At 34.7% G+C, this 25401-nt stretch overlaps 1 protein-coding gene across 1 annotated transcript; it reads right to left on the reverse strand.

Annotated features, from left to right (window-relative positions):
* Window positions 1-835: 835 nt before the first annotated feature.
* On the reverse strand, window positions 836-18726 carry LOC139705225 (disintegrin and metalloproteinase domain-containing protein 32-like). Its single transcript, XM_071610183.1, has 4 exons — window positions 18574-18726; window positions 9306-9344; window positions 6668-6706; window positions 836-974 (listed from the first exon to the last, which is right to left on the reverse strand). Exons 1-4 carry the CDS (start codon window positions 18720-18722, stop codon window positions 965-967), a joined length of 237 nt encoding a protein of 78 aa, XP_071466284.1. The 5' UTR covers window positions 18723-18726; the 3' UTR covers window positions 836-964.
* Window positions 18727-25401: the final 6675 nt, after the last annotated feature.

A 25401-nucleotide genomic window follows, 5' to 3' on the forward strand; every position in this document is an offset into this window, starting at 1 on the left:
AAACCCCAGAGATCTGCAGAAAACAGTAAATTAGTTAAACAGATAAATTCTTAACAAGACTGATCAGAAAGAGAACAAGGATCACTGTTATTAGGAAACAAAGAGGTGATGTAACTATATATTTCATGCCAAAAATTAAACCACTAAGTGAAACAGATAAACTCCTTTAAAAACACAATCTCTGAAAAAAATACTATCACAAAATTAGTAGAAAATTTGAACAGTCCTCTGTTAAAGAGATTGAATCTATACTTACTAATCTCCCCCCCTCCAAAAAAAAAATTCCAGTCCCATAAAATTCAAAGGCAAATTTTCCCTAATATTCAATAGAAGAACTAAACAGTTTTACACAAATTTTTACAGAAAAATGGAAAATTTAAAAAAAAAAAAACTTTCCTTAATTCATTTTATAAATCCTCATAGCAAACATGGACAAGAAGTTGATCTTTCACCTTGAGACCCAAGCTCAAACTCTGTGGGCCCTTCACAAGCTGCCCTCTCATGTCAGGTAGCTTAGAGATGAGGAGGAGCACAAGGAGAGTCCCCAGAAGGGAAAGAGCCCATGAAAGGATTACAGCCCTCCTTGGAAGGCGGGGTTAGGGTAGTAGGGAAGGTGAGAAGGCAAATATCTGGATTTTCTAAACACGTAAGCAAAAAGGCCCCAGGCGGGTAGTGGGTGGTAGGAAATCTACAGAGAAGATAGTGGGAAGAACTCAGGAGTCAGGTGAGAACCCAGAGGCCTGAGTTGGTGTCGCTGTCTTCTGTTCAGAACCCTGAAGGGGCAGAGCCATAGCCCAGTGGGCCGAATTCTGAAGTGGAGGAAGGGGAAAAGAAAATCAGACACACTGGCATGAGAACTGGTCCACACTCTGTTTATTCTTTGCTTTAGCTGCAACCAAAGGAGGATCGGTAGTTTTCTTTTCTCAGTGAGACCCTGGATATCATTCATTGCCTTCTGAAGGGATTACTGGTCACTGCGGAAGAGAAGAAAAATACTCATGCTCAAATTCCATTCCACTGTAAAGTGCACAAAAAGAGTACTACCACATGAAAAATTCATGTGTCGGGAGAAAGAATTCTTGAAAGAATGATCACAATTTTTATTAGATGTTTTGGCCATGAGTCATTTATTCACTTTATGATTTTTTTTTTTATTTCTGGGGAACTAAAGCAGAACTTGCAAATGAGAAAAGTTAACATTCTTCACTTTTAATGAAATATGGGTGTGTTTTATAAACTAATTCATAGATCTTACATCTTATTAGCTTCATCTCTTTAATTCCAGTCTGACAACAAGAATAACTGCTAATAAACTTAAGATAATGCTACTAAACTGAATAAAAACCAAATTAATAATAAGATAAGATTTCATCAATTCATCTGTCAAATCAATACTTAGGAATTAATTGTGGATTGTGAATTTCATTTTAGTTTACTTAATTAGTACTATATATTTGGGTGCTTCCCTATGATTTTGATATAAATATATAAGGAAATAATATTTTTAGATTGCTATAATAGAATCTGTCAAAGTTATGTTTATTTTTATGGTAATTTCTTTCTCTTCCATTTCAAAGTGTGAGGGAAAAGAAATTTATCTGTTCAAATTCTATTTTATGTTTTGTATTAATAATTACCAAAAGTCTTTCTTGAATATATCATTTCTGGAAGAGGATGATTATGATAAAATGTGAGGATACAACTAGAGTAGTAGTTACAACACTAACTCCATATGCAATGTGAAGGTCAAGAGTAATTACTCATTCATAAGTATTTATTGAGTATATTCTCTGCATGGTACTACCTATAAATTGGTGATGAGCAAAATAAATATGGCCATTACTTTCAAGTAATTTCAGACTAATGGGAGGGTAATGCTTCTAGGAAACAAAAGTCTGAATGAATTGCAGTGTTTAAGCACTCTATCATAATTCCCTTGGTGACAGGGACAGAGACTGGAGACAATAAAGATCTTTTTTGTCTTAGTTTGGAGGAAGTAACTAATTTTCATATATAAAAGTGTGGTTATGTTAGGAGACATCAGAGGACAATAAGGTAATAAAGGATATAGAAATACTGTGGTTTTCCTAACTAATGGGGTGATTTCCATCAGGAAGGATAGAAACTATGTAAAGTTTGAGGTGTAACCTAAAAACTTAACCTGCAGTTATAAAGAATGCTCTGGGAGAGCAGTAAATTGAATGTAACTAAAAGTGATCACTTTAAGGAAAAATACTAGACAATACAAGAAAAGAAAATTCTACAAGGGAGAAAGGAATATAAACAGACATACAAATATCTGAAAACTTCCAAAAGATCACAAATCATGTCTATGGACCTTGGGAAACTAAAACTTAGAAAGAATTCAGAAAGAACTTGTTAACACAATTATGGGATGTTAAGGGTATATAACGAAAGTAGGTTTCACTGTGTTTATGTTATAGTCTCTTAAGTTAACTCCTCCTAAGTGGAGTAATCATTCACTGCATTGTCTATGTTGAGTTTGTGTGTATAAATACAATCCAAACAAAGTGACATTTTCCTTTGTGGACCCCAGCAAAAAGGAAACAAAAAATGTTCATCTTATACATTAGTTTTGCAAACTTAATTATAAGTATCTGTCTCTTAATAGATTTTATTATTAATTAACCTACATATCATAAGACGGGGCAATCAATAAAAATTTAGTCAGCTGAATAAAGATCAGTAATCTTTATTAAATAATAAATAGTTGTTTCTAGAATGGGAAATATTAATATTGGGTTTGGCAAAGTACTTAATCAATTGTGATCACTCAGAAAATATGGAATAATTGTTTGTGAATTATCAACTTTCTCATTCTTAAGTTTTCAACATATTTATTTATAAGAAATACTTCCTAAGTTGCTTACCTGCCGGTATATGCTTGAGTACTCTCTTCCGATGTGGACATAAATATAAATTTTAAAAAATAATGTCTAAAAATTAACATTAAAACTATTGCCTATTTTTAGAATAAAGAACAAGCCATTTTACACCAATACTAATTCTTTAAACAAAGGACATGCAAATAAAAAGCATTCTTGTTTACCTAAACACCAACTGCAATGTATAATACAAAATTTAAATTCTCCAGTAGAGAATAGTATCAAGGCAGCAGAGACCTTTTTTTCTTGTGAATTCTAAGCACAGAATATAAATTTGACTCTAAATTCATAAATCTGGTCTTTAGGTTCTAAGTTAGTTTTTTTATTTGTTAGATATATAAATTGTCACATTTTGTAATTTAAAACTTATATTTGCAGTCTGGCATACTGAACTAATGAAAGCCTCTCCTTCCTATCCCATACCTTAAAAAAAAAAAAAAAACTAAAGAAAATAGCACAAAAATCTAATCCACAACTGAGACTGAGAGCCACAAAAGGCTTTCCCATCGCTCAGTGAAAAGTGAAGAAACTAGAAACTCATAGGAAAAACAGAAGCTAAAGCTGAAGTACACATACCTTAAGGTATATGGTTTTAATAAACCTAGCTTGGAAGGAGTTGAGGATATGTGTTTTTTTTTTTTTTAATTTGTTAGAGAGCTGGAATGAGCTATTTGTCCAAGCCTGAGTCTTAAATGGAAATAACAAGCTATGACCACTGGACTTGAACATGAACCAGGCCAACTGTTTCAGCAATATGGATGGAAAGGATCAGCTGGGGATGCAAGAACTCCATAGGGTTGGGCCTTGATTGCTCCATGCCACCACTCACAAATTGGAACTGCAAGCATAGAAAATATTTTAACATTTATGTCATATCATAGGAGAAATGGCCCTGGAACACCTTCCTCCTCCCAATGTAGGTCTCTACAACTCAGGGCAAGCAGAATTCCCACCAGAATAATCATTGCCCTGAGGATGAACTTACAAATCTAAATTATAATAAACTACGGTAAAATTACCACAGCCACAGTGCAATAAAACAAAAATTTCATATATTAAGATCAACATATAATATAAAAACCTTTTTTAAAATGGGTTTAATATCTCCAGAGATAAAGGCAGGAATAATGCAAGAAAATGATAGCTCTTAAAAGAATGGGTGATCATGAAACTGCTTGGAAACAAACACTGTCAGATACAGAGGTATAAGAGCATAGTTATGAACAGTCCAATTAAGAAACATGCAAGCTAAGTTGAGAAGACCCTCCTGAACATAAACACTTCAGATAGAGAAGAGAAAGATGGGGATGGGTCAATCACTGAGGAGATAATGACTGAATTTTTCCAGAATTAATGACCTGGGTCCTGACATATAAAGACTACCCTAAATCCAGCAGTGGATAAAAAAATATCAAAGTATATAATAATAATAAAATAAAACATTTAAGGCATGGATGAAACCTTAGAAACTACCTAGAAAAAAACACTCATTAATAGGAAGTAAGGGAATAAGGGAATGAGTAATTTAATCAGACTGACAACAGAAAACTAATCAATGACAGTAAGTGGCATATTACAACAGAGTATTTTTTTCATGTTTCAGGAAAGCGATTCTCAACTAGCTGTCTGTAACCACATAAATGATCATTCAAAAATAAATATAAATACAAATCATGCTCAGCCATTTAACACAAAATGCTTTGTAACACAGAGATTAGCTCAAACTAAAAGAGTAGTACTTCAAGAAAAAGGACATTGAAGCCAGAAAGAAAAATAAAGAGATTCAAGAATGAATAATGAGCAAAAGAGTTGATAAATGGGTTTTAAAACTCTTCTAAACATTCATTTAACATAAAAAATGATAATGACAACAGGGACTAATGGAGTGTAGAATTCTATAGGTTAAAAATCTGAAAGAAACTAAATGACAATAATATGGGAAGGTTAATAATTAGAATTGGCTGTTAAATAGTCTAAGATCCTTCTGTTGTTTAGGGAAAGACTGGCTATATTGATGGAATGTAGGCATTTAAAACTTAGTTATACTAAAGTGGTACTCATAATGAGATTCATCCTGTCTCTCTGCTGTCTTTGGCTTCAGTATCCTTTCCCACTAACTTTCTGCCTGTAGAAGATTATTCCAAAGATAAGTGACCTAAAATTTCAATGAATACTCATCCTAAAAGTGTTACCCTAGTGCACATTATGCCAGAAGGGTAAACCAGAGGATTAACATTACAAAATTAAGCTATTTGAATTGAAACATGCATTTTCCTGTAGGTGATGCAATCATCCCTCATTCAATACAGATGAATGATGATTCTAAGAAAGATTATGTTAACAAGATTTCAGGAGGAGCTGGGCTGTGGTGACTTATGCCTGTAATCCCAGAGGTTTGGGAGGCTGAGGCAGGGGGATAGCGAGTTCAAAGCCAGCCTCAGCAAAAGGGGCACTAAGCAACTCAGTGAGGCCCTATCTCAAAATAAAATACACGATTAGGGATGGAGATGTGGCTCAGTAGTTTCATGTCCCTGAGTTCAATCCCTGGTCCCCAAAAAGATTTCAGGAGGAGAAGTAATATAAAGAGAGAAACTGGGAAAGGTACAACACTACAGACATATATATGGATGGGTGTACGTGTACATGTGTATACAGATCGGTTTATAAAACTTATTTCTATGTTTTTGTTTTATTGATAATTTACTATATGTCAAGTATTCTGCTACATGTTGGTTATGCAATACTTAGCAAGATAAATCTGGCCTTTATTGTCTGAGATTACAGAACATAAAAAGACATATATCCTCAGTAAGGAAAAGGTAATTAAGACTTGCTGTGTTTGAGTACTATATGATAACTCCCTTGGTCACAATAGCAAAAGAAGACATCATACACAAAATCAACTTTTTCATTTGGATGAGACTAATTCATAGCTCCAAAGGAAAAGATCATAATAACAAGAGATTAAGAATAAGAAAAGCAGAAGTTTCCCTCATATTGAAGAGGGAAACTCCTTCTACAATAAACAGAATCATACAATCTTTCTGTATATCCTAGAAAGTTGACCCTGTGGACTTGGATGTGTTTTGGAATAGTACTAGACTTGAAAGAACTAGAAAGAATAACACCAACATCCTGTATGTATAAACAAAGACAACAAGTGAAAGGAGTGAAAATTCCAAAACATCTTATGCATGAAGAAAGACCCCAAAACCCACAACAGTTATTGCACTATTATACAAAAACATCTACCTTTCAGGGAATGGTGGGGTCTAGTTAAAACTACTTTGTAATAGTTGTCTTGTTGCTTTAGGATATTTTTCTTCAGCAAATTCATTGCAAATGACCTGGACAGGCATTCACCCCAGTTGTTCATTAGCCTATGTGTAGAGTTTCTAGCTGTACAGTCTCCATATAAAGAAGCAATCTTCCCCATTTGCATACTCTAAGATAACAACTTTTTAAACTTCTGTTTATTATATGTTAGTTCCTTAAGCATTTCACCAAACATTTATTCTCCTAGTTCCAAAGAATAAATTTCCAACACACATTAAACCAAAAGAAAGAAGGGATTTATTTATTTAAACAAACACTTTCTAGTTACCAGATTGGCAAATACCAGAAGGTTGCTTTTGGATGTGGTACTTGGTTAATCATGCTTCTTCAATTGTCATTACCTTAAATTAACTGTTGATCATCAATTTGTTCATCTTGATTTTTAACACAAACTTATTGTAAGAGATACCTCTTAATTTACTTACTTGCTAGTATCCATTTGGCTGCTGCTTTCTGTTCTGGATCTAAATGAGAGAGAAAACAATGCTTCCAAATTAATGCTTTAAAAAAAATACCTCCATAATGAATGAATGTCAGACCATTTTGTAACCTGCATTAACCTACAGGACACCACTGAACACCATTAATGAAGAATTTTAAAGGGTTATTAAATTAGGATATATAAATAAGTAAAATTCTTATTTACCCTTATATCATGTCCATAAAGAATATAAATTCAAATCCCCAACTAGGAAGAAGAGCAAGAAAAACAATATCCTGTCACTTCCAACATAGGGTATATGGTTGCTTTTGAACATCTGGTTATAACTTTCAGGTTCCAACCTAATATTTTATCCTATATTTACAATCAAGCAGACAGGACAAATTCCCCTCCTATATTACAAATGAGAAAAGGTAAAAATAAAAAAATAAAGACTTTTTAAAAAACATACAAAGTTCTAACTAAAATTTAAAAAGGGATATCTCTAATGATAGTTGTTGTTGTTGTTTTTCTTCTTTTATTTTTTAAGGAGGATATTGAAAATGTAAAGCACTAAAGCTGAATGCCTTCAGAGTGAAGGATATGGAAAATGACAACCCCCAGGATGGAGAAATGACAACCCCCCAAAACTGTCTGACCTGGAGGAATAGGGAAGAAAAAGGCAATCATTGCAATCATTAATCCTCTGCCAGTAAATCCTTTCCCAGTAACAAATGGCCCCAAGGAAAAAGAGCAGTTATTTATGCAATCATAATGGTGCTGTAACTGTTGGTTATTTTTGCTTACACATCCCTTCCCAGGTTCACCCCCAACATCTCCACCAAAAGCAAACATTCATCCCTTCCCAACCACAATGGGTCCTGAAGGGAGGAGGTGGACCCTGAAATGCTGCACCCTGCACTTTTACCCTTTTCCCATTGCCAATGAGTCCTAGAAGGAGAAAAGCAAACAGTGAAGCTCTGGGAAACAATGAATCCTGGAGAAGGAGGACAAGCAGTGAACATAGAGTTCGGAGCTTTTCCCAGTGACAATGAGTTTGGGGCTTTTTACAACTTCTTTTTTGACTGGCCAAATCAAATTGTCCTGCTTTAGTCGCCAGCAATTAAACCACCCTCATTGTAAACTATAAAACTCAGAGCCCCTCTATAACGGTGTCCATTTTCGTATCAGAAAATGAGCCCCTCCAGTGCCTGATTGATTGACTCTTCTGCAGAATAAAGGAAAGCTTGCTGATCCATTTGGGTTCTGCATCCAACCCAGTTATTTGTGCATTGATAATGTTGCCAAAACTGTGTTGGTTATTTTTGCTTATACAGAATATGTAAACTATTTATGTGAACCACTTATAAGCTATGTGAACCACATCAACTTATCAGAAGTTGAGGCTGCCTGGAAAGCTGGAGCTGACCACCTTCTCTAACCCTGGGCACCACGGAAAGTCACATCATTCATGAAATGGGCATAGTAAAAGCTGTCATCACTAAACATTGAGATGCATCAGGGACATTGCTTTGGACTACTGGATGAAGAAGGAACATTCAGGGCCTTTGCCATGTTTAGATACCAGACACTAATTAATACTTCCCATTTGGGGTTTCCATATGAATTTTAAAAGAAACCAAAATCCATTAAACAAGAAACAACAGAGATGAAAATTTAAAAACAAAAAAACCTGATTATTAAATTAGTTAGGGAAGTGCCCCCATTTCCTCCTCCACGCACGCGTGTGCGCGCGCGCACACACACACACACACTCACATACAAAAACAGTTAAAAAGAAAAAGGAATTCAGACACAGGAGATTGAAAAAAATAAGAGTTAGCATTTGAAGAGATAAAATCTAAGACTTTTTTGAATTTGAAGAAATGCATGAGTCTTCACAATGAAAGAGAATACTAAGCCCAGTTCATGGCCTATCATAGAACAATGAGAAATTAATTTATGGTTAAAAAATATTAATAGGCATATAAAATGCTATTTGTTGATGGTTTTTTTTAAAAAAGAATAAAAGGGCTAAGTCAATGTAATTAGTCATAGATATTTATACATCAAGATTCATGAGTTCCCTCATGGTCTATTGAATTTTAGGCACTGGTTTATTTACCTAAGGATTATACTAATATCATACACATTGGGTAACTTCTGGACACTATGTATTATTTTTATTTATTCATTGCACATATCATATCTCCTGTTCAACCAGGCTTTTTTTTTTTTTTTGTACTGGGAATTGAACTCAGGGGCACTTGACCACTGAACCACATCCCCAGCCCTATTTTGTATTTTATTTAGAGACAGGGTCTCAATGAGTTGCTTAGCACCTCTCTTTTGCTGGGTCTGGCTTTGAACTCCTGATTCTTCTGTCTCAGCCACCAAGCTGCTGGGATTACAGGTGGTTCCACCGCACCCAGCTCATCAGCCATTTTATTCCTTGTTTGTACAGAGTAGACTTTCAATGAACATTTATTAACTAAGGGACTAATGTATTAGAAACTAAATTACTATGTATTAGTAGTCTAGTTTTCAGTGCCTTACTTTACCAAAGTGGTTAGAAAATATTTAGGAATTTTGAATTATCAATTCATTCTTGGTTTTCAACATGTATCTTTTAACTCACGTACCTACTGAGGTATGTATGAGTGCTTCCTCCTGATTTGAATCTAAAAAAAATGGAAATAATGTCTTAGTTAGTACTAAGAAAGCTCACCAACTTTGTGAATAAAAGTCAGACTATTTTATAATCAGTATTTTGTCTTTTACAAGACTAATAACAATAAATAAAATGATGTCCAAAGATCACTGAAAACAAGATGCAAATAACATTTTTATTTGTGCATATATTCATCCACAAAGAGTGCAAATTTCAAGTCTTGCAATGAGGAAAGCACCAAGAAACCAAAGGTATGCTTTTCCTCATATTTTGTTTTGTTTTGTTTCCAGCAGAGCAGGAAATCTAACCCAGGGCCTGGAGGATGCTAACCAAGCACACCCCAGGCCCTTTCCTTATCACTTCTAAATACATTCTATACATTTGATCCTGAATGTCTGATTCTGACCTTAATGTCCCAACTTTAACCTTTTATTCATTTTTAAAGAATTGATAACATTTTTAAAATTAAAACCTATACTATTTCTGGACAATCTGGTAGAGGTGGTTGGCAAAGCCTTTTCCCCTTTCCAATCCTCATATACAGAAGTGTTGAGAAAGCGCACACATATATACATACAAACTTAATACATAACTGAGGTTAACAACAGAGCAAGACTTCACCTGTGTCAATAAAAATGATAAAACAGAGCTTACAGGTAACTAGTAGCTAAGGTTGAGTGATTACAGAAATATCTAATCCAGTTATACATTTTAGGACTAGAGATTGGATAGCCCTGTTGAGAACTTGAGGTCCCAGGCCTTTGTAAGGTGGAGAAGCTGTTATTTAAACCCTTTAATTTCTCCTGACAGCCAGGAAAGGCCATGTCACCCATGAAATAGAAATAATAAAAATTCTGACCAGTGGCCTTGGGAATGTAACAGGAAAATGTGCATACAATGGAAATTTTCCATACAATGGAAAAATGCACCAATAAGAGAAATGGGAATCTCTTTTTCTTTTCTTTTTTTTTAAATTTGCTCTTTTTTATTGGTTCTTGTTTAGTTATATATGTAGCAGAATCCATTTTGATATAATTATGCAAGCATGGAATATATCTTATTCTAGTTAGAGTCCCATTCTTATAGATGTACACGGTGGTGGGATTGACTGTGTTGTTTTCATATATGTGATTGGGAAAACCATGTCAGATTCATTCCACTGTCGTTCCTTTGCTTATCCTCCCTCCCTTCCCTCTATTCTCCATTGTCTAATCTACTCTTCTTCTCATCCTCCTCTCTCCACCCCCTTATTGTGGGTTAGCTTCCATCTATCAGAAAAAAAAAACATTTTACCTTTGGTATTTGGGTACCAGCTTACTTCACTTAGCAAGATAGTCTCTGGATCCTTCCATTTGCTGGCAAATATCATAAAGTCATTCTTCTTTATGGCTAAGTAATACTACATTGTGTATATATACCACAGTGAGAAATGGGAATCTCAAGCCTACAAAAAGTACAATTTCAGGCCCCCAGATCAAAATCTTACAAATTCTTTTTTTTTTATTGGTTGTTCAAAACATTACACAGCTCATGACATATCATCTTCCATACATTTGATTCAAGTGGGTTATGAACTCCCATTTTTTACCCCAAATACAAGTTGCAGAATCACATCGGTTACACATCCACATTTTTACATAATACCATATTAATGACTGTTGTATTCTGCTACCTTTCCTATCCCCTACTATCCCCCCTCCCCTTCCCTGTTTAATTTTTTGAGTTCTTTGTATATTCTGGATATTAGGGCTCTATCTGAAGTGTGAGGAGTAAAGATTTGTTCCCAGGATGTAGGTTCTCAGCAAGAGAAACAATAAGAGAGGTAAATAGGGAAAATCTTACAAATTCTTAAACCCTGGGCATAGCAATTATTTTAAATATTTTTGCCTTAAGAAAAGCAAAAATAAAATAACCTACATCTATTTTTCTACAACACAACTATATAATTTCATACTACTATATGATTTATATACCACTTGGAGTTAATAACACCAGAGAAAAACAATGAATTCATATACTATGATCTACAAATGATTTTTTAAAAAATTCATACAAAAGCATATGTAATCGCCATAGAGATCTTTGTAGGAATAGAATCCTTAAGTCTAGCACAGTGTAGAGATGGAAGACTTGGAAAAATAAAAGTGATCTGAGAAAATCTTTATGAGACAGAGATTTTAAATAACCTGTTAAAGTGAACTTACAAATCATAAAGGCATACACTTCCATCTATCGCCAAGATGAAGAAAAAGACTATATTTACCCTCCTGCCTGAAACAACTGAAAATCCATACAAAACATATGAAAGAAGGATTTTCAGACATTAGATAGTATACAATGTGCTGAGAGCCACGGCTGAGTATTGTAAGGAGATACGGAAGGTTGTATATGTCCCTCCGCTAATTGTTGCTTGACCAGGTCATGGGCTGCTTGTATCTTTTCTTTAGTCAGGGGCCACTGAGGAACCCATACTGGTCTATCTGATTTCCAAGTAATTTTTATTGCCTCAGTGACCCCTTCTGAAAACCCAGTCCATGTCTATTTATTCCCTGATCTATTTGAATGGGTGCTGCTATGCCTTGTTCTCCTAATCTTTTTTCTTTCCTGAAACCTTGTCTAGCCCTAATAGTGGGCGCATTTGGATTGATGTTATTTGTTAATGTCAAACCTAATTGATCTAGGACATCTCGTCCCCATAAATTTATAGGAAGATGATCCAATACATATGGCTGTATAGTTCCTTCGCATCCTTCAGGATCCTTCCAATCTAATACCATTGCACTTCTATGGGGATTAGTTGCCACTCCTAGGCCTCGAAGCGTTTGAGTGGCTTGTTGTAGCGGCCAATGTTGTGGCCATTCTTGACGAGATATGATGCTAAGGTCTGCACCTGTATCCAGTAGCCCATTAAATACATGTCCTTGAATATTTAGTTTGAGCATGGGGCGAGAATCTAAATTTAAAGACAGCATAGCCCAATCTACACCTGTGGAGCCTAATCCCCTGGAACCTCTTTCTATAGTACTACTGGAAAATTTATCATGTAGGCTGGGTATTATTAATAACTGTGCTATTCTATCTCCTGGTGAAATTACTGATATACCCTTTGGAGAACTAGCTATAATTTTTATTTCACCTTCATAATCGGGATCAATTACCCCGGGACTTATCATAAGTCCTTTTAGCGTAGAAGAACTGCGTCCTAACAATAAGCCTACTGTTCCTTGGGGAAGAGGTCCTTTTACTCCTGTGGGAATGATTTGAACTCCCATCTCTGGAGTTAGTACTGCTCTGGCGGAGGCGCAGATGTCCAACCCTGCGCTCCCTCTGGTTCGTCTGATGAGAGATCTGATGGATAATGTGTCCTGGGCACTACCCTGATGGTGTTGCTGGGTTCCTCCATGGTGTTTCTGGGTTCCTCCAGTGCCCCGTACATTTGTGGTCGTGGGCCCCGGAGCATTGGGCCCCCCTGTCCGTTTTTTGGCAATGGAGCTCGATGCCTTTCTCCACGATATCGTGGGTAAACACTTGGTCCTTGTCTGTTTTTTGATAACGGAATACCCTCTATGGTGGTTTGAGAACGGCATTCATTAGCCCAATGTTTCCCTCTACGGCATCGTGGGCAAATACCCGGTATTCTATTCGTTTGATATCTAGCTTTGTTAAACCCTCCTCCTATGGGGCAACTCCTTTTAAAATGTCCTGTTTGATCACAATTATAGCATGTTTTTGGCCTGGCATCTAAAGCCTGTTGTACTGCTGCCAAGACTTGCCCTTGTTCATTAACGTCTCTACATAATTTAATATATGTGTTTAAATCTTCATGTCTCCATGGTCTAATGACCTCTCTGCAACAACGATTTGCTTGGTCATAAGCCAGTTGTTTTATAAATGGCATTGCCTGTTCTGTATCCCCAAAAATTCTGGAAGCTGCTTGAATAAGCCTATCTACAAATTCAGCGTAAGGTTCATTAGTTCCTTGTATTACCTTAGATAATTGACCTTGTAAACCTCCATGCCCCTGTAAAGTTTTCCATGCCCTAACCGCATCTACAGCAATTTGTGCGTATACACCAGGATCATATTCAATTTGTTGCCGTTGACCCTCATAAGGTCCTTTTCCTAACAACATATCTAGATTTCTTTGAGGGTAACCGGCTGCTGCATTTCGCCTAGCTGTCTCCCTGCAAAATTCCTCATTGGCAACCTTCCATAACAAATATTGTCCTCCATTTAGCACAGATTTACACATACTAGCCCAATCTGCTGGCGTCATGTCCAAGTTGGTAATGGATTCGACCATGCTTACAGTGAAGGGTGCTTGAGGACCATAGGTTGTTACAGCCTCCTTTAACTGCTTCACTGTTTTGAAATCTAAAGCACGGTGAATTCGCTGCCCTCCTGCCTGCTCAAGTACAGGGCATGCTAATCTTTGAGGTCCTGTCTCAGGATCCCATCTATCAACTACGGGGTTTGAGGGCCACTCAGCTATCTCCATAGGGGGTGCTGTTGGTTGAATTACGCCCTCTGGTGATAGAACGGTGTTAGTAGCAGCCTCCTGTTGTAGCTTTTTCCCTAATACCTGTTTCTCCTCTAAGCTTTCTTCCTTTAAATTTTCTTCCTCTGTCTGACTAGCTTGAGAGACCTTCTCTTTTGCTTGATCTAAAATGTCTTTCTCCATGGTCTGAACCTCTAACAATTTACTTAACACTCTTTCAGTTTGTTTTTTACTAATTTCTAATCTGTTACAAAGATAACGCAACCCAATAAGATAACACAAAACAAAACCGAAACAGAATGAAACAAAAACGGAACAAAAAATCGTTGTATCAATTTTCCTATTTTCTTGATATGTGCATTTGTGGTCTATTTCTATCTCTTCCTCAGGGGCCAACAACTTCAAACCTTGAGCCAACCATTTTTCCCAATCTGCCTGATAAAATTCTAGGGATAGGCAGCTTGAAACAAACACAAAACAAATCAAAACAAGAACACATTGTTTTTTAAAATGGTCACCCATTCTCTCGCCTTCCCTTAGGGGCAATCAATTTCACTTACCCCGAAGCTTCAGACGTTCCCCGTACGGGCCACCAAATGCCGCAGTCTGGCTGGGCACAAATCACGAGCCACTGAAGCAGGAACAAACTTTATTTTTAAAACGCAGAAAAACACTTCACACAGCTCCCGGGGAAATCCTCCCGAACACGCCACGAGGCTTGTCCAGGAACCCCCAGCCGGAACTATATCTCCCGGAAATCCCTCCTCCTGCACTTCCCCAACCAATGGGAACTCTCGGGGAATCCCCGGAAATCCCCACGAGAACTCCAAAATAGTGCGAGAACTCAAAAGTTGCGGCAGAGGCGGACAGGCAGAGGCGCCTGTCAATCAATACTCAGCCGTGGCTCTCAGCAACAATGCAGTATGGTGAACTTTGAGGGAAGAAAAGAAAATGAGCCCTACTAATGACCCTTTTACTGCTGGGCAATATCCATGTCATAGTGCACTTCAAGGGACATTCCCAGGCAAGTTCCCACCAGTCTCACTAGGTTAAAGTGACAGAATGCTGAGTATATGAAGGCCAAGAAAGCTGAAGACCACAGGGAAAGAATATTAGAGTAGAAAGGGGATGGAGAACCACTTTCATCTGTCTAATTGCTCTGGCCAGTGTTTCAAGAACTATGTTGAATAGAAGTGGTGACAGCATCCCTATCTTGTTCCAGTTTTTAGAGGGAATGCCTTCAATTTTTCTCCATTTAGAATGATGTTGTTGGCTCTTTCTTTAGAAGTTAAACATACACCTTCCATATTACCCAGCCATTCTACTCCTGGGTATCAACCAACAGAGAGAAAGTGCATGTCCATGTACAGACTCATACCTGAATGTTCTAAGTGGCTTCTTTTTTTCAGCTAAAACTATAAATAACTGAAATATCCATCAAGGATAGTTCTTGACATCATAATGGCCATATATTAGAAGCCCACAGTTATATCATACTTATTGCAAAGCTTTCAGAATTTTCTCTATGATCAAGAAGCAAACAAGAATAATTATTGTCTTCACTGCTATTCAAAATAGTACTAGAAAGACTACCCTAATGAATTAGCAAAAAAAAAAAAAAAAAAAGAAAGAGCATCCAAATTGCAAAGAAACAAGGAAAATTGTCTGTTTGTAAATGACATAATCTTACATATGAAAGTTCCTAAAACTCCACTCCAAAACTATTAGAAATAATAAACAAATTAAAGTTGGATATAAAATCAACATACAAAAATCAGTTTTATTTCTATATATAATAAACTCTCTGAAAAAGAAATTTAAGAAAACAATTCCATTTACAACATCAATAAAAATAAAACAATTGATGAAAGAAATTGAAGACAAATAAACTGCAAGGTAGGCTGTATTCATGGATTAGAATAATCAATATTATTAAAATGACCACACTACCAAAAGCTATCTGACATTTGACTTCACAATAATTTGTTGGATATGACACCAAAAGCCTGGGCAATAAGGCAAAAATAAAGTGGAACTTAAAAAAAATCTGCATAGAAAACAAAACAATCAACAAATTAAAATGTAATATATGGAAAGGGTTCAAATATTGGAAGAGGGGTTAATTCCAAAAAAATATAAGGAACAAAGTATTTAAGTAGACTCTTCTTCCCTAAAGAAGATATACAAATGGCCAACAGATATATTAAAAAGTGCTTAATAACAGTAAAAATTTTGGAAATGAAAATCAAAGCTTAATGAGATACCACCTCACATCTTTTAGGATGACTACTATCAGAGAAAGAGAGGAGAGAGAGAAAAAAATCAGAAAGAGAATAAATATGATTGTTGGCAAGAACATAGAGAAAATGGAACACATGTGAGCTATAGGTGAAAATGTAAATTGGTGCAGCTGCTATGGAAAACCACAGGTTGATCAGATCAGAAGATTAGACATAAGACTACCATGTCCTCCTGTAATCCCACTTCTGTGCATACATCCGAAGGAAATGATGGCCTCAAAGAGATACATATACTCTCATGTTTACTGTAATATTATTCACATCCAAGATGCCCTGTTTTGTTACTCATCCAGTTAATGCTAAACACATCAGCTGTGCATTTGGAACACACCTGAACTTGGGGCACCCTCTAGTGATGAAACAGCAACAATAGCAGAATCACAGCAACTGTGGATTCACAGTGCCATCTAGTGCTGAATAGTAGAGGCATCTGCAAACTCAGAAAATAAATTTTGGGGGAAGTAAGGTACAAAGCCACATTACAAAAAAACTGGAATAAATATCTAATGATTCAATGTACAAACGACAACACATACCAAAAAAAAGGGTTATTATTTTAAGGAAACTCAAGGATCTTAATACAATTCAATACTCTAACAGAGAAATCTTAACAAGAGATGAAAGCAATTTTAAAAATCAAACAGAAAGCTAAAAACATAAACTAAGCAAAATTTAAAATATGATAGAAGCATGATATCAGAGTAGATCAAACAGAAGGAAGAATTAGGGTGCTCAAAAAACAGCCTTTTTGAAAAATACTTAGTAGGAAAAGAAAAAAAGAAAGAAGATGAATAAAGAAAGATACAGAAACTTTGGGACATCATTAAGAGCAAATGTTTAACTATTTGGCATTCCAGAGGTACTTGAGAATGTTGAAGAAATAATAAAAGAAAACTTGAAGAAATAATAAGAAAAAACTCACACACAGAAGAAATTATATATCAAGATACAGGAAAGTCAAAAGTCACCAGTTTGATTCTCAACCAAACCTACTCCAAGGCACACTATAATCAAGCTTTCAAAGGTTAAAGATGGAGGAAACATTCCAAAGGCAGCAAGACAGAGAACACAACACATAGAGGTGTCCCAATTCACCTGCTAGCAGACTTCTTTGCAGAAACTTCACAAGCCAGAAGAAAAAATGGAATGAGATTTCACAGAACCACAGAGTTAAAACTGTACCCATCAAAGCTATCCTTTAGAAATGAAGGAGATGTAAAGACATCCTCAGACAGACCTTAGAAAATGTATCTCCATTAAACCTTTCCACAAAAAAAAATGCTAAGAGAAGTTCTTCAAACTTTAAGAGAAAGATGTTAATGAGTAAGAAGAATACACATATAAAATACACTGGTAAGAGTAACCACACAGACAAATTCAGAATGCTACGAAAATATAAATGAAAGATATAAAACTCTTTATACCTTTGGAATGAAAACTGAAAAATTTAAAAATAATAACTACATTAATATTTTAAGAGATAGGCAAAATCAAAGTTTATAAACTGGGACATCAGAAATTCCAAATATGTGGAGGAATGGAATAGAAGCATACATCTTTATTAGTTTATTTTCTTTCTTTTTGTGTTTCTTAATTTTATGGTCATGTTATGTGGCTATTTTTAATTTTTAAAAACAATTATGGTGTATAGTATACTTGAAACTTACTGAGAGTAGATCTTGAGTGTTCCCCCCATAAACACAGAAAAAGGAGTAAATAGATGAGGTGATGGATGTGTAATTATCTTGATTGTAGTAATAATTTTACAATGCAAATGTATATCCAATCATAATGTCATACTCCTAAATACAAATAATTTTATTGTCAATCATATTTCAATAAAGCCAGGTGGAGAAAAGAGACTGAACCTAGAATTTAAAAAGTAGGATTTCAAAAAGGAATGGTGATAATTGTGGTGTTGGTGAACAAATCATATGATAAAATTTCGTAAGACTCTGCAGACACAAATGAATGCATGTAAATACCAGCCAATAAGGTATTTAATTTTATTAATAGTATTGTACCAATACCAATTTTCTGGCTGTGAAAAGGCAATATGTTAATATAAGATATTGTCATTGGAAAAAAATAGATGAAGGATACATGAGAAATGTACATTTTTAAGAAACACTTGTGATGCTCCTGTAGAAAACCTGGATTGATTGGGTTACAAGAGTCTTAACTCAATCAGTGGATTAATCTCCTGATGGGATTAACTGGGTGGGAGTTAAGGGCAGAGCAATGACTTTGGCAAGTTATTTAACTATACTCCCAAATCTCTGCATCTTTCAAAAGAAAAATTCACAAACACCTCACACAACTAAATGAGATATTGACTCAAAATCCTGATAAAACGCAAATTGTTGCTGCTCATATTACCTTACACATTATTAGATTCAAATGCTACTAAAGGTTAGCTTCAGAACACAAATTCAACTTACTCGCTACTTAGGAATTCCTCTTCTTTGGAAAACCACTTTTTCACTCCCTTCCACACCACAACTATTATGCTTACTATGATGAGAATAGGTGAACCAATGTAGAAACCTAGAAGCCAGTTCTTCATAGTATTCCCAGAAGCTTTCTCCATGACTGAACCTAAAAACAAAAGTACATTAAAAATTAGGCTATCCAATTTTACTTTCAGGTTGCAACAAATTTATTAAAATATTCTGAATTTTTGTTACTCAAGGAGCATGGAAAAACAATTATAGAATCATAATATTTAAAGATATACATATATATACATAGTATCTTACAAATATATACATAATACTATATATATATATATATATATATATATATATATATATATATATATATATATATATATAAAATCTGTTTTTCTAAAAATGTAAACTAAACTCCCAAAAGGTTCCAGAGTTTTCAACATGGTACAGAAGCTACAACAAAATCTAGTTGTGGGTCAAAGGATGCAATAATAAATAATATGAGATGGTGTAATCACAAAGTTATCCAAATTTGCATCCTTTCAATATTTTCTAAGGACAGGATTATCAAAAAATCTCACTGTATTTGTATATATTCAGTTTTTATTTAGTAGATTGTTGGCTTTTGATATTAGGGCTGTAATTTTATATGTAAAGTCATTGTGGTGCTAATAAAGGGTGCTAGCATAAAAATTAGGAGACTTCAATTCATAACCCTAATTCTGACACTTGTGTAAGCACTGAGCATAGTCTCAGCACCACGTGAGGGATTTGCTTTGCTCACTATATATCCCCAGTGCCTAGATCAACATCTGGTATATATTAAGAGTTCGATAAGTATTTGCTAACTCAGTGGACACATGAATGACAGGCAATAAAAGAAAGAATAAACTGAAATTTGTGCTGGTGTCCCTTCTGTAAACTCTTAAGCTGCTATTTACAGATTGTTCTCATTTAAACTACAAACTCCTTTGGAATAAAATTTTGTCTTCTATTTCATTTCTTCTATAACATAAACATAGTAATAGTACCAGATATAGTAAATACTATTTGTTTACAGTTGAAATCTCAATCATATAGAGGCCAGCTGAAAAATATTCTAAAGGAGAAAGTCAATGGTATCAGTATCAGTAAGGAAAAAGTTTCAAAGATATTCAGATTCAATTATGATATTTTAATATTATAAAAAAGAGAAAGAATAAGAAGGCATATTTGGATCACATTCTTTGAGAAAACTCAAATTACCTTAAAAATGTTAGTATCGCTTCAAGTGATAAAAATCTAATGTTAGTTTAGTGAGGTTAAGAAATTTTGAGAGGGCTGGGGTTGTGGTTGAGGGCTGGGGTTGTGGCTGAGCGGTAGAGTGCTCGCCTCACATGTGTGAGGCACTGGGTTCGATCCTCAGCACCACATAAAAATAAATAAAATAAAGGTATCGTGTTCAACTACAACTAAAAAAATATTTGGGGTAAAAATGGGAGTTCATAACCCACTTGAATCTAATGTATGAAATATGATATGTCAAGAGCTTTGTAATGTTTTGAACAACCAATAAAAAAAAGATAAAAAAAAATAAATTTTGAAAATTTTATCTAAAGAGAGAGTACTTGCCTGATTTTACAGTCACAAAAGCACTTCTGGCACTTGTTTGGCAATCTGGAGGCAGGTAACCATCAGAACAGTTGCACACACCTTGGGAATTGCACACCTAGGATCATTATTTAAAATTTGGATGTTTTTTAAAAAATATTTTTGCATTGAAAGTGAAATTATGAGATATATCATCATGTTTAGTTTTGCATCTTTACCTAACATAATTTGATTTCTATAGTGATTTATTTAGAGAGATAATTGTACAAAATAAATGTTTGGTTTCTTAAAGACTCAAACATACACACCAAAGAAGAAGAGGAGGAGGAAAGAGGAAGAGGAGGAAGAGGAGCAAGAGGAGGAAGAGCAGGAAGAGGAGGAGAATAAAAAAAAAAGAACTATAAAGTGACTAAGAACATACAGCACCTTCAAATATTTATCTGCAAATTTAGTTTGCAATTTCAAAAACACATACTACTTAAATTCTAATTGAAATGCTACCTTTACAGTGATATACTTGAGAAAGCTAAAATCAGCTCCAACCTGATTGTATGCCTCAATTCCCATTTCCACATTCAGTGATTTATGTTGATAGTTTGAGGCATTTGCCTCTACATAAAGTACTTTACTGTTCCCCAGACTGGACGCTAAATATTTACTGGCCTAAAACTACCCTTAACCAGGTCAGGATTTTGTTTTATCTGCATTTGCTTGATTTTTAATTAAAAGCATTTTGTAATCTGAGCATCTAGATGCTTAGATATAGTATAACTTTAGGAAGTGATTTTTTTCTGTAACTGAGAAATGTAATTAAATGTATTTAATTAATGTAATTAATTAATAAATGTAATTAATTAAATAATTAATGACGACAGCAAACACATTTATTGTGCTTACTAGCTGTGAGTCTCTATTCTGAGCACTTTATATGGATTTACTCATTAAATACTCATAACAGCCCTGTAAGATAGCAGAGAGAAATAGGAAACAGTCAGGGACAGATACAGTGCCAAGGCCAAGTCTCCAGTGACCTACTTCCTTCAACTATGCTCCACCTGCTTATCATTTTCACTACCTTCCACTAAGTGTAATCCAATTATTAATCCATCAAAAGAATTAGTGCGCTTAGGAAGTCAGAGCCCTCATGATTCCATCTTTCACCTCTGAACTTTGCTACATTTCCTAATACATGAGTTTCTGGGGACACATTTCAGATCTAAAAGCATAAAAGAACTATTATCATTCCCACATTACAAATGAAGAAACTGAGACATACATATTTAGCTTTCCAAAAGTCAAACTACTACTAACGGAGAGAGCCAGCATTTAAACTAAGAAAGTCTTGAGCATTATACTATGCTACCTCTCAAAATAATATAAAACATCTCTCAATTTGGGGTGTCTTACATTGAATCTAAATATTACAGCTAAGAACATGAATCTTTTCCCCTGAAACTCTTTACAAAACTGATGTTCCTCTAATGTCAGTTTGTTCCAGTATTGCATCATCACTCATGTCACTTAGTTAATCTTAAAAAGCTCATGTTTTGGAAGATTCAGAAGTGGGGCTTTGGGGCAATAATAATAAAATGTCATCAGGAGATTAATCCATTTGACAGATTTATCATTTGAATAAACTATTGTGTGGTAACTATAGGCTGTTGGGGCATGGCTGCCTACAATTTCCACACAATAGTTTCTTCAAATTATGAGGTTATTTTGCCCTTGGGGTTATACCTTCATGCATGAACTTTCTCTGTCTTTCTCTGACTCTCTCATGCACACACATTCATTCCCGTCCCCCTGCCCCTTTTCTCCCTCTCTGCTTTCTAGCTGTCATAAGTTGAGCAGCTTTTCTCCTCCACCACCCTCCACAAAGACATTCTGCCTTAGGTCAGGTCCAGAAAAATGGAGTTGGCTGATCTTGGACTGAATCTTTGAAGCTATGAAGCCCAACTTTTCCTTCTCTAAGTTGTTGTTGTCAGGTACTTGGGTCACAGCAATGAAAAGCTGACTAACACATAAGGAAATAATTTAAGATTATGTAAATATATCACTCCTTATAAAATTTCCACCCACTAGTTTTAGAATCCACTGATAATTCTTTAACCCCCCCATTCTTTCTATATTGCTTATACTGTAAGGAAAGTTTTTCCTTCCTCCCCATTCATTTATGCAGTTACTGTCATTAACAATAATCAATAATAGTAAATGATATTACTGTAAATACCATGTAATACATTTACTTATTAAATTTTTATTTATTTATTAAAACAAAATCATATTTATTTTACTTTATTCAATGAGCAAAAATCTATTAAAATCATTATTTATAACAATGCCCAAATTGCCTCATATTTTGTCAATGGAAGCCCTTTTATAATTTTTTTCTATTAACATGTAACAATTATATGTATTCATAGATTAGAGGTGATATTTCAATAATGCTTATAGTATTTACAGATTGAATAAAGAAAATTAGAATTTCCATATCCTTATCACTTCTTTATGCTTGGAGACTTCAAGTTCCTCTCTTCTAGTTCTTCATAAAATATATAATAGGTGATTGTGGATTATATTCACCCTACTGTGCTTTGGAACACTAAAATTTATAACCTATGAAATTTTGATTTTGTTCCCATTATCTGATTCTCCCTTCCCCCGCTCCCTTCTCCCTTCCCCCTACTCCGCTCAGTCACTATTAATCCATATTCTACATTCAGATCAACTTTTTGAAAGATCTACATGAGAGAGAACATGGGTTATATGTCTTTTAGTGCCTACCTTATTTCTCTCAGCATGTCCTAAAGTTCCATCCATTTTGCTGCAAAGTACAGAATTTCATTCTTTGTATGGCTAAATAATACTCCATTGTGTGTATATACCACACTTTCTTTATTCATCTAATCATGGGCATTTAGGTTGATTCTAAAGCTAAATCCTTGTCCCAGGGAGGCAGAGTGGTGGCCCCAGGTGGTCTGGAATGTGAGCCTCAGCCATGGTGAGCCCACCATGCCAAACATTGCATAGGTTATAAATAGACCTAAATGTAAGACCTAAAATCATGAAACTATTAGGGGAAAACATTTAATAACATCCATGTAGGGAATGATTTTTTTCACAAGATCCAAAAGCACAGGCAAGGAAAGCCAAAAACCATCCAGTGAGATTATTTAAAACTAAGTAGCATTTTCAAAACAAAGGTAGTAATAAATGGAGTGAAAAAAATGAAGAAAATATTTGTTAACTACTCATCTGACAAAGGATTGATATTCAGAATATATAGGAAACTAAAAAAAATCAACTACAAAATATAAAACAACTTAACTTTTAAATGGTTGCATGATCTTAATATATACTTCTCAAGAGAAGGAATACAAATAACTAACTAATATATAGGAAAATGCACAATATCATTAGTTATCTTAGAAATGCAAATTGGAACCATAATATCTCATCCCAAGCAGAATGGTTATTATTGAAAAGACACAGACACAGACACACACACACACAGACACACACACACACACACACACACATTGGCAACAGTGTAGAAAAAAAGGAACTCTTGTATGTTGTTGATAAGAATGTAAATTAGTACAGCAATTATGGAGAAGAGAATGGAGGCAAAAACAACAACAAAAACAAAACAAAGATAGCAGTCTTACATTTAGGTCTATGATCCATTTTGAGTTTACTTTCATATGGGCTGAGAGACAGGGGCCAAGTTTCAAACTTCTGCTTTATGTATATACAGTTCTCCCACCAGGATTGTTTGAAGAGGTTGTGTTTTCTTCAGTGTATTTCTTGACACCTTTGTCAAGAATCAGTTGACTATAACTGCATGGGGTTGCCTCATGGAATCCTATTTAGTTGCAATGGTCTATGTGAATATTTTTATCCCAGTACCCTTTTGTTTTGGATTACTAAAGCACTGTAGTATATCTGGAATACAGACATCAGAATGCCCTGCAGCTTTGCTCCTTTTGCTCAAGATTGCTTTTGCTATTTGGGATCTTTTGGGCTTCCATATGAATTTTATGATTTGTTATTGGTATTTTGTATAAATTGCTTCAAATAATACGGACATTTTAACAATATTAATTGTTCCATGGAAGGTCTTTTCATTTGTGTTTATTTGTGTGTGTCTTCTTCAATTTCTTTCATGGGTATTTTATAAATTTCAGTGTAGATGTCTTTCACTTCCTTAATTAAATTTATCCCCAGGTATTTATTTTTTGTAGCCATTGTAAATGGAATTTTTTTCATAATTTCTTTCTCAGCAACTTTATTATTGGTATATAAAAACTACTGATTTTTTATATTAATACTGTATCCTGAAACTTTACAAAATTCATTTATCAATGCTGGTAGTCTTTTGGTAAAATATTTAGTTTTTCTCTAAGGAGAATCATATCATTTGAAAACAAGGATAATTTGACTTTCTCCCTTCCTAACTTTTAAGTATTTTTTATGTATCATGTATTTTTCTCCTGACTAATTTCTCTGGATAAGACTTTCAGTACTGTAATGAATAAGAATAGTAAAACTGAACATCTTTGTCTTGTTCCATATCTTAGGGAATATATGAAAGAAATATCTAATAATTAATATTAATACAAATTAATTTTTATCCTCTTTGAAAAATGCTGTCAGTGAAACAAGAAGATAAGCCACTAATGGGGATAAAACATGTACAAAGGACATATTCATATACAGGACTAGTATTCAAAATAAACAAAAGACATTTAACACTCTATAAAAAGAAACTAAACAGCCTGATTTTAAAATGGGCAAAAGACTGTACCAGACACCTCACAAAAAAAGATATCCAGATGGCAAATAATTACATGAAAAGATGATCTACACCACATGCCATCAGTGAAATGTAAATTCAAATAGTAATAGGGTATCACTGCACACCACTAGAATGACCAATTATAAAACATTGACATCAAATACTGGCTAGGTTGTGGGGCAACATGAAATTATGCAGTTGTGTTGGAAGACATTTTGACAGTCTCTTCCAATATTAGGCATCTTCCCACCATAAGATTCTCTGGTTGCAATCCTTTATACAAAGGAGTTGAAAATGTATATTCTTCATCAAAAACCTGAACAAGAATAGTTATAACAGCTTTATTCATAATTGCTAAAACTTAGAAGCAACCAGAATGTTTTTCAGCAGGTAATGAATAAATAACTGCAGTATATCAAGACAAAGTAACA

Source organism: Marmota flaviventris, chromosome 3 (assembly GCF_047511675.1).
Source record: "Marmota flaviventris isolate mMarFla1 chromosome 3, mMarFla1.hap1, whole genome shotgun sequence".
Taxonomy (NCBI): domain Eukaryota; kingdom Metazoa; phylum Chordata; class Mammalia; order Rodentia; family Sciuridae; genus Marmota; species Marmota flaviventris.

What these genes read in the sequence shown, in the direction of transcription:
- LOC139705225 (XM_071610183.1), bottom strand. Translation starts at nt 18,722, where the DNA reads ATGGAGAAAGCTTCTGGGAATACTATGAAGAACTGGCTTCTAGGTTTC. An exon ending in GAGGAATTCCTAAGTAGCGA is followed by an intron (nt 9,345 to 18,573) that starts GTAAGTTGAATT and finishes CATTTTTTTTAG; the next exon opens with ATTCAAATCAGGAGGAAGCA. An exon ending in ACTCATACATACCTCAGTAG is followed by an intron (nt 6,707 to 9,305) that starts GTACGTGAGTTA and finishes TCTCTCATTTAG; the next exon opens with ATCCAGAACAGAAAGCAGCA.